The 10,271-nt window shown below is 44.7% G+C and overlaps 2 protein-coding genes across 2 annotated transcripts in view; one reads left to right on the top strand and one right to left on the bottom strand.

The window, feature by feature from the left end:
• The window catches only part of T265_05399 (hypothetical protein), a gene marked incomplete at both ends in the record, with an annotated part of 101,857 nt that overhangs the window by 2,657 nt on the left and 88,929 nt on the right, over positions 1–10,271 (bottom strand). Inside the window, 4 exons of the mRNA XM_009170397.1 lie at positions 1,529–1,868; positions 4,635–4,979; positions 6,219–6,459; positions 9,094–9,432. Coding sequence (XP_009168661.1) covers positions 1,529–1,868; positions 4,635–4,979; positions 6,219–6,459; positions 9,094–9,432 — 1,265 coding nt within the window. The remainder of the gene's footprint in view (positions 1–1,528; positions 1,869–4,634; positions 4,980–6,218; positions 6,460–9,093; positions 9,433–10,271) is intronic.
• The window catches only part of T265_05401 (hypothetical protein), a gene marked incomplete at both ends in the record, with an annotated part of 29,205 nt that overhangs the window by 10,658 nt on the left and 8,276 nt on the right, over positions 1–10,271 (top strand). Inside the window, 2 exons of the mRNA XM_009170399.1 lie at positions 4,582–4,981; positions 9,258–9,379. Of these exons, the coding sequence (XP_009168663.1) occupies positions 4,582–4,981; positions 9,258–9,379 (522 nt within the window). The remainder of the gene's footprint in view (positions 1–4,581; positions 4,982–9,257; positions 9,380–10,271) is intronic.

Raw genomic sequence — 10,271 nt, 5'->3', positions numbered from 1 at the left:
ATACGGAGATGTGGAAAACAAGTACTCGTAGAATTTCGCGAAGTTTTAGGTGATCGACTCATCCACCCATCTGTATACTAATTTGACTTTGGAACCCAGCTGAAACTCTTTTTTATGATGTCCTCACTCAACTGAATGTGCTGCCCCAGACCGTCTCAAGTTTCAGTTGGTACGATATTCGAGATATCGCTATACATTTACAGACTACTCATACGGTTGCTGAAAACCTTCCAACAGCCCAATAATTTTTCGATGAAGATTCTATCTTGTACGTGAAGTCAATCTACACTGAGAAGCCGAGATGTAGCTGTGTCATCCTTGGAAATCACCACGGTCTGTCGACTAGCTGTTGAGAGCTACCATGGCTGCCTGATCAGCAGTGTGGTAAACTCGCAGTTAGACAGATTAAGGCTAAACTTGTCCTTCAACGACTCAGTTCGCATCACAAGGGTCGACTGACTTTGTGTGACGACTACTCATGAGCAGGTTGCCTATTGTTCGTAGGCTTCCAAAGTCAGTGACATTTAGGCTCGACTGTGATATGAGCAACCGAGAAAACTCCTCATCGACACATGAAGTCACACCAGAACTGCTGAAAAAAACCCACAAAAGTCAGTTCAAATCTGGACAGTATATCTGCTGATTAGCCAATCTGTGGTATCTGCTGCTGGCCCGCTCCAGTGCCCAGTGCCTGAAAAATAGACTCACAGAAGGGAACACAACAGCCATATTCCGAACAAGCGAGTGCGAGAGCAAAACTTACAACGCCCCCACGTTATTTAAAGGAGACTTCCTGATATTGATCCAGGCGGTCTGACAGGCGTTAGTGAACACCCATCAACATCGATCGTGCCTCTATGAAATGCCTGAACGCTGATCACATTTGGTCGTGCTTCTGTGGCGTGTCAGAACACTCATCAGGCTTTGCTGAATTGATTGAATGATTGATTGGCCTGAATTCTTGCCGTCTTTCCTGTTGAGTTCTTAGTGGAGCAGTAGGTTCCGGGCGTTCTGAGGTTACTTTCAGGAATCTGACCTTCCAGATATATACCATCCTTTTGGATAGCATGGCTCACCACACAAATGGTTGAATGTGTCCCATCTGTTCAATAATGGTTCAGCTATGACACTTTCGGTGTCTGACTGCCTTGCCGACCGAAGAAAGTGCGGGGACTATGCAAAGTTAGACAGGAGTAGTTGAGATGACCCATCCACTATGTGGGACTGCTTTTCCTGTGTGTCATTCTGGAGCGTCCTTTAACAACTGATCGAGGAAAGCCGACCCGACAAAAGAAACGCACATGAATTGGGAATACAATCGGAATCGAGTGTAATTGAAAAGGTCGCGAGAATTCCAAGACGATATGCGACGAATGTCGACGTGTCACACGGATGTTTTATCTTCACTGGTCCTGTGTGTACCTTACAGGATAACCCTCAAGATTTTACCCGTGCCCTATAGCCAAGCGATTCCGGATAAAACTACTGAAAAACGCAAAATTACTGCCGCGGGTAAAACCAAACTCACCGAATCACACTACGGTTTCCCACAACCAATTCGAAATCGTTCACAGGATTTTTAAAATAGTTGTCCGTAAATTGATTTTTTGAATTTTCCGCAAACACTGTAGTCCTTTTGGTGTAGTTGAGAGCTTGGTTTTTGTAGAAACCATTTTGGATGAACAAAGATCCATGGCTCAAGTCTTCCTCACCACTGCAGTTCAGAATGACATCGCCACAGTTGTCATGGACAAAATTTTGGGCAAATGGGTTGGCAAGGACGCCGGAAATTCGAATGAGATCTCGCAAACCACAGTCGTTATGCGCAATGTAGTTGCGTACCACTTGTAGAGTATTGAAGTGATTACCTTAGGGAGGGGGAAATATAAAACAGTTCATTCGTTTCATGAGAAAAGTCAGGTCGTAACAGCACAGATAACAAAGTATCAATCACCCACGACTCCGAACCGATCGATCAGCCTCAGGTTGTTGAAATCTACTGCAGTACTAAGGGGGATAAGAATACCATCCCTTTGCCTAAGCTAGTGATCCAAGTTTAGTGCTGGTGGGCCATCCTTTCAAAGAGTACCCTTAGGCACCGAGGATGGACTAATCTGCCTTAGCAGTAAACTCTTTTTACCCGGACTTGGTTCTGCATGTAGCGTGACTCGTTGGAACATTCGCGATGGAATCGCAGAAGGTACAGTCGGAGGAAAATAGGATCAAATTACTGAGGGTTTCGCTAGTTGCCACATGAAAGACCTTTATAGCTCCAGATAACCTGGACACTGAAGGATAGTGACCATTATTCACGTTCAGCTCGTCTTGCAACCACGTATGTGCACTACCACTGAATACCTGGTGAAATCAGTTCGGATGAAATAGGAAATTCTCTCCTATCTGCGTGGAATCTTTCGATAGATAACTGACAGAAAGAATGTGTTGTGTCATGCTGAACGGTAGCGCAACTCTGTATCAGTCCCTTGGCTTCCTTCTCCACCCACTATGGTATATCAAAAGGCACGTTAGCTCCGCACAGCCCTTTATGGGGATAAAGGAAAATCATTACAACTGCATTTATACCGTAGTCACAGAGTGTTCCACAAGGTCATGCTAGAATCTCTGTGAGAGGGCCAGAAGCATAGAGTCAGAGGTGCTCAATCCGGATTGGCTGGCAATCTGACCAATCAGGGCATGCCGTCGTTTGTTCCGTGTCCTGCACGTGACACATCCGTCCAAATGATGTGACGTTCGGTTATAAGGGACGGCTCGCCTTCGGACAGAATGGCAATAGTGTTGTCGTAGATCGATCTTCCTCAAGGTGGAATCCATCGAAGGGGTTTCTTCGAGGAATGGGGAATATTATATTCAAATTTGTCTAACAATACCAAAGTATGGAGTAGTTTAGGCAGCTGAAGGAGTTCTCTATCGGTCTAATTTAATCAGCTTTAAGTGAGATCCCCTCTGTTTAGATTGGTAAAGGCTGTTTCCATTGTGACCGGCCTGCCTCCGTGAAGGCATCCATTTGGATCAAAATGGAAGGTGTAGAGCTCTTCATCTGTAGCACCATTTCGAAGCTCAACTACCACACCACTCAAATGGAGCACGAGAGCTTGGATACTGCCAGGTTGTCCAGGCCTAGACAGGTGAAGTCGAGAGGCACAGGCTTGGTTTGAACCACGGACCTTCTGGTCAGCACTTTCGTGCTTTGATCAATGGGCTACTCGAGGCTTTAGAGATTCGCGAGAGAGTGGATAGAATTTCTGTCCAAAGTTTTCTACCGTGACGTCACCACTTGGTAACACCTCCGAACAGCACGTTGGAGTGAATCGACATACGGGAGTGGCCTAGACATTTCTGCGAGTCCTACCCAACAGAAGCCCAGCATAAAACAACAGACTTAAGATAACCGGTCTTGCCAAGAAGTAAAGGTGCAACCGTGCCAACGAGGTCTTTTGCATGCAGGATTCTGTAGGCCTTCGTTCTACGCACAAGGAGAATGACATAGACCCATGTCAGAAGGGCGCGAAGATCCCGCAGAGCTTAGCCAATTTCTCTACATTGTCACATTCTGTGGCCTGAGATTCTTCCGCCAAGTAGGGTGTGAAGAGAAAAGGACAGCTTCCTTTGGTAGACGTTGGTTTGGAATGTCCATACACCTTGAGCTAGAAGACATTTGACAACTCAGATCGAACGGGACATACAGTATGGAAGTTCTGTAAAATGTCTTATAGACCCGATCTTTGAGCTTTGCCAGCGTGCGTTTCCGACCATATAGACAGTCCAAATCCAGAGATCGGAAAAGTTTCTTTTGGACGCAACGTAGTGCCTCCAACAGTCGGGTTCCATTTGCCTCTTCGATCGATAGTCAATGTCGGAAATCATTTTACGCGCCATGACGATACGTCCATGGACTTAATGTGCCGCAGTAAAATCATGACCCATAAGCCTTCAAAGATGCACGGACCTGTCGACAGGGTCAAGTTATAAAGATTCATGTTCAAACGAAGTTCCGGATGTAAGACTTGGCCTTCTGAAGGTGAAAAACGTGCGCTCGGAGGGAAATTCATTTCCCATACCCCAGCAGTGTAGACGTAAGAATGCTCGACAAGCAGGAAACACGTACGGAATGGTTCCATTTAACCGGACATTACTAATTTTTAGGGAATTTTTCTGCGAAAGAACAACAGTGATGTTGCTACGTTCAGCTAGATAACAGAGCACAGCGGTTCGTACGCCTGGTCTCATCAGGAGCTCATTCCGGTCCCACCTTTCGAAGACAATGTACGTGACAACTTGCTGCCCTAACTTGACGTAGAACGCTGAGATATTCCACTAAAATGGCACACAAGATTAGGAAAGGATGTCACAAAAACTGAAATAGTGGCTTCCATAAAAGGGGTTGGAGAGGCATCGGCATGCAGGGCGACTGAAAGGACAACATGACGTTACAGACCGTTGAAAACCCTCAGATGATCACAAACTTTCTTCACGGCGCGTCCCGTGTTTTGAACCCAGAGGTCCAGGAAAGGTAGAACAGCCATCCACTGCGCGTATTACCAAATTTACCGTCGGAAACAGAAAAGACTACCAGCACTAGATAGCACTGAAATCCTGCAAAACGAATGTCTTACCTTCAATCCATATCGCTCCACCAAAGCGGTTACGCACAATCGCGTTATTCGTCACGTTCAACCGACTTCCCCGACTCAGTTGGCTGGCCAGGAGCAACGCACGTATCACGTGGCCAGAATGATCATAGAAGTAGGAATTGGTTATGGCCAAATTTTTGGCGTTGGTCATTCGGAGGTGTATTGCACTGGGTCCGGTTATATTCAGTATGACCAGACCGTTTCGAATGAAGCGCAGATTGGAGAGCAACACATCGGGGCCAGTCTCGCCGACGCTGACGATGCTAATCCCGCCACCTTGGTTCGATTCGAATTCACACGTATCAACTTTGTGTCTAACTGGCTGCGCTGTAAGTGAAAATGAAAGTATGACTCATGGAAATAACTCCTCCCTTTACAAAAAGACATTACGGAGCACAAGAATTTAGCTCCAGTGACGGAATTTCTTATTCGGGCTTTTCGAATTTTGTCTGTTTTTTTTCAACTACTTATATTAGGTAAAGTAGTATACAAAGGTTTAATTTGTTTTGTGCACGCACAGTAGTCGAAGGGCTACATAGAAAACGGGAGTGCATGGTCCCTGTCCTATGTCGAGCACTACAGCAGGTCTTGGTAACCGTGAGTGATCTAAGAGTCACTGTTTCTCTCCAGGATGTCTCCCCTATCATGGACCTCGTTTCACATAACTACTTTTCTGTAGCCGCCGTCTTCCAAAGAGGATGTTTGTCTCCTACCCACAACAAGCTTGGGTCCAATCAACTCATCGTTTGACCGGAATCCCGGCCCACAATGCTAAAAAACACCCGTGACGATTCGACCACAATTACCATGAGTCAGCGCCTTATACTCTTAAATTTGTCCGCGAGACCTTCATCTGCACAGCTATCCTCCGAGAAAGACAACTCTAATTTCAGTGGCTCACTGTTTGTCTTGGCATAACACATTAAGTGGCTGGAAACTCTTCAGCATTCCACGGCAGGTTTCACTCTTCTTGGGGTTCAGTCCCCGACTTCTCGTTAAACTATACGCCATTCGCAAAGTGCACTCCTTTTCACAGCAATTCGGTTTTAACGGAAGGTGCAACTGAAACTCAGCTGAGATTATCATTTATGATATTTCTCAACTAAATGTGTTGTACAAGGGCCACCTCAGGTTTCAGTTTGTGCGATACTTGCGGTAGCACAGTACATTTTCTAAAGGGAACGTTTATCGTTATACTGGCGACAACTCTCCGATGGATAGTGACGGGTTTAGCCCTTCATAAACAAGAGATTCAGCCGGAATTCAGTTGAGACACACGTGGTCTGCAAATGAATGCATTCCGGAATTTGGGTCCATCATTCATGCACTTCGAGTCCACTGACCGATCGGGCCGTAACCAGGTGAATACCCTCTATTCACCGAGCTGACATTGTGAACTTTGGCCACTTCGTGTACTGATGAGCCAACAAAAAAGTACGTTCGGTTGATTAGTTCTATTCTAGACGATCGATCGGCAGTAACATGCTAGTAGTTGGAGAAAATGAGCAGCAATTTACTTCAAATGTGGTGATTAACTGTCATTTCAAGAACTACACTTCAACCTACCCAGTTCTGGATAGGTCCTTTCTGGAGACAGTGGTAAAGTAACCACCTCGGCGACAAAACCAAAACGATTGTTTGCCGGACTGGCGTGCACGTAGACGCCTAGACTATCATGGATTGGTGAGGTGATGTAGGTGAACCTTTCGGCGATCGGTATACTGTGATTGGCTAGTCTCTTCGCTGTCACGTGAGCAATCCGAAAAGTTGTGTTGAAATTGGCTCCGTTGTACAGTTCCACTGAGTTCTGTGAAAAATACAGATTCGGAAGAGTTTTGTACAAGAAAATATAAAACAACAGGAAGGAATAACATGGAGTTAAAAGACCGGTAGAGGGTGCTCAACAACAACTGTTGTTTAATGAAAAGACACTATTATCGGTGGTTGAACTTGAGGTCCATCCCTATGAAGTCAAGATACTGAAAGGAAGACAAGATGATATCCGAATGGGTGTCATCAAGATGGCGTCCAATAACAAACTAAGTTGGTGAGTAAAACCAGCCCAACTGAACCCGAATGTACATGAATCAGACAGTTACGAATTGGAGGAGCTATCTAGCGCACAAGGATGGTGGATCGATACACGAAAGAGTGGTTATCCATCCTGAGGACTGTCATGACATCACGGATTCTCCACGAAGGTACAAACGGTTCTATCCACCTCAGCGTAAAACTATCGAAAGAGCGAATTTCTAGGGATAAACACCAATGAAGTTCATGAAGAAAAACAGTGGTTTTTCTTGAAAGAAGTGCACCAGTCAAGCAAAAAGACTGTTGGGAGAAAATAAACGAGGCTCAACATCGATGCTTCACTGCCGTAAACTGAAATGCGCCTGATTAGCTCAGCATGTTGAATTCGATTCAACTACTGACACTTTGGTAGTAGTAGATCCATAAAACAGTTAGACATTCTCCTCTCAAAAATTGTGAACAGTGTAGGTTTGAGTGTTTCAGTGGAGACCGATTGCCCTTGTTGAAATTTGTGAATAATTGAGTAAGTTGGAAATTGATCAGTGTAAGTGCTAGCTAGGCCTCCACATTGCAAGTGTTCCTCGTCTTTCGAATCTTACGCGCCAATCCCGGTATATATCCACTGCAGCCATTGAACTCTGGAATTATCTCGAGTTCTTCGGGATTGCGTAGAACGGGACCGTTGTGTCAATCAACATCTCAATGACTTGGTTCGAAAGGAAAATGTGCAAATAACAAGAGTGTCACTCCTCGACCGGACGCACTAAACTGATTTCTGCGCTCGATACCGCACGGTACCTTACGTATCCACAGGTTTTGTTTAACTGGCCGAACGTTTAGTCAGTCTTAAGAGATAGTGTTTCCGCTCAACGACACAACCTCCTAACTACGGTCGTCTTTGTAACAAACGTGCTCGTGTGCGGATTCTTGCAGCATAGCTCGACTCTCCCGGCAACATAACATACTTCTTGGATTTTATAGAGGCGCACCAATCGTGGTCAGAGATATTAACTGAATCAATTTCAAACTACTGATTATATTCAAGTAGTTGAACTGACATTCACACTAAGACCTTACGATAACTTGTATGGATAATTTGCGTATTAATAAAATCTTGATAAGAAAACTGAACAAACTTCGCTACTTGCGGTGATGCTGTGTTTGACATCTTTACGCGGTTTTGAAACGCTTACCAGATTTCACGGCGAAATATTAAGATACGTTTGGGTAAACATCCAGCAGAAAACTTTGTGCGCACCACTGCCAGGGTTTCCTTCCGCTCACCCGTCAATTACCACCTTATGAGCCATTACCAGTAAACCCATGACACATTTCATTATCGTACGTTTTATTTCGCATCGGTAACCAACCTTGATATTGTTTTTTGCCCGTACAATTAATTGATCATAATTTTTTATCTGGGGTTCAGCCATTAAGGATTTCCCCCCGACATTAAGATTCCTTACATTAAAAATAACCTAAGATCACTTTGCTTAGAGATTTTTACATGTTGAAGCAATTCCAGTTATAAGGAAGTTTCCGATTCCAGGTATTTGGTGACCTTGAACGAACTATCCATAAGAAACGATTGAAAGATACAGTCGTACTAGGCTCAACACTTGTAAAAGTATCCACAGTAAAAACTCCAAAGTTTCTTGGGAATTATTTTCGGTTTACTTCTAGTGATGGACTGATTCTACAGACTTTTGAGTGCTTATCCAAAGCTCCCACACATGCGGCAATCTAGTGTTGTGGCGATGTCTTCAAGTCCAACTGAACATTTTGATTTTGTCAGGTTGTGTACCTGATTTCAGAGTGAAAACAAACCTTACTACAACAGATTTGTATTTCTTTGCTGCGGGTGATTCGCTTCACATGCTCAGCAAGAAGATGCCAGGTGAAGTTTCACACTGCTTATTTTCCCCGCCATCCTAAAGAACCCTTCGAACTCACTTGCGAAGAACATCATAAACGACAGATTCAGTTGGCAAATGAGTGTAGTTGTCAAAATCTGTCCACCTGGGGTTCAGGTAAAACATAAGGTTGACAGCAACTCTGAGACTGTACGTATCTGATGAGCTCCAAGGATGGCGAAACCAATCGGGGACCGTCGAAGAGATTTCAGCAACCTTATAAGTAGTGTTTTACGTCTATACAAGGATAAGTTTACTCTAATGGCTTCCTGCAAAACCAATAGAAGGTAATTTTCTATCGTGTACTGAGCAAAGGTTTGGATATTGCACTTTTAAGTAACGTACAACATGTGACAACACATGCGGCTGGAATGGCGTGGCATGGGCAAAGGGATAATGGGGTTGGCTTCGCTGTGCTCAAAGTTCAAGGTAACCGAGAAGTGCGATTTTCTACAAAAATTTGACGATTTATGCACTACTTTGGTCATTACACTAACCTTCAAAAATGGGTCATGATACAACTTCACTGCCAGAAAACGCCAGGCCAACCGTCGGCCTGGAATTCTAGACCGAAAGATCTTCGTGCAGATCTGACTTCCAGTCCAAGTGTACTGGTAGTAAACCAGCAATCGATCCAAGATATCCAACACTTTCTCGCCAGCGCACATTGGGACGAGCCCCAGCAGGTTTCGGTCGCCGGTCAATGGATATTCATCCAAGGCGAGTTTGACCAAGTCCGATGGCCTGGCTCCCATTGGCCGTCCAGGCGAAGGTCGTGGTGGGGTTAGTAAAGATCCCTGTCTTGGAGGTAGCATAGGGATCGGGGAGTCATAAACCTGAGTAAGAAGAATGAAAAAATACATGTTATGGGCGTCCTTGACTCCAGCACCTGGTTGATTGGATTGGAAACATGGTCTCTGTGCGATGATTTGTTGCTTCAGCTGAACAGTTCTTATCGACGTGACCTTTATGGCGAAAAGTATTCATCTGGTAACTGAGCTAGGGGGATAACAGAAGTAAACAAAATTAATCTGAATCTCTCTTCTTTGCGATATTTTTTAGCCGAATACGTTGCCTCGTGTTTCTGCCGGGACGATACTCAAGATATCGCGATCACTCTGTGTAGCTGGATGGGCTTCCCGAATGCCTAACAACCTCGTCTCCTGTTCGAGTGCCAAACGTTGCGATAAACACTCATCTCTAAACTAGGTTGTGTTAACGCGAGGACCAGCTGACTCTCTCATTGTTTCCAGCCTCTAAATGAATGTGATGCTATGAAGTCGTTCCAGTTTCTATGCCATACGAAGTATGGGAATGTGCTAAGTTGATGTGGAAGTAATAAAACAGGGAATTGAGAACTCACCTACACGCTTCTGGTAGGTCTAGTTCCCGAATGTCCTTCAAGCTCATTTGCCCCTTGAACACATGTGGCGATAAAGCCACTAGAATGACGAATTCTGTAATGGACTGTTCAAGGTTTTCACCCAGTATCATTTGAAGACAGTTTCTTGCATGAAGGAAACTACTCACAAGGTTGCTGAAAACTCTTCGACAACCCACAACTGGTTTCGCCCTTCTTGGGGCTTATCAGGTAGGCGGAGTACACTGAGTTTCCGTCAACCTTATGTTCTACTTGAACCCGAATTGGACTGTCTTCGAGAAATACACTCATTTG

This window comes from Opisthorchis viverrini (genome assembly GCF_000715545.1).
Source record: "Opisthorchis viverrini unplaced genomic scaffold opera_v5_101, whole genome shotgun sequence".
Classification (NCBI taxonomy): Eukaryota; Metazoa; Platyhelminthes; class Trematoda; order Opisthorchiida; family Opisthorchiidae; genus Opisthorchis; species Opisthorchis viverrini.
Note: the sequence above shows the minus strand (reverse complement) of the source record. Positions and strands in the feature narration are given on the sequence as shown.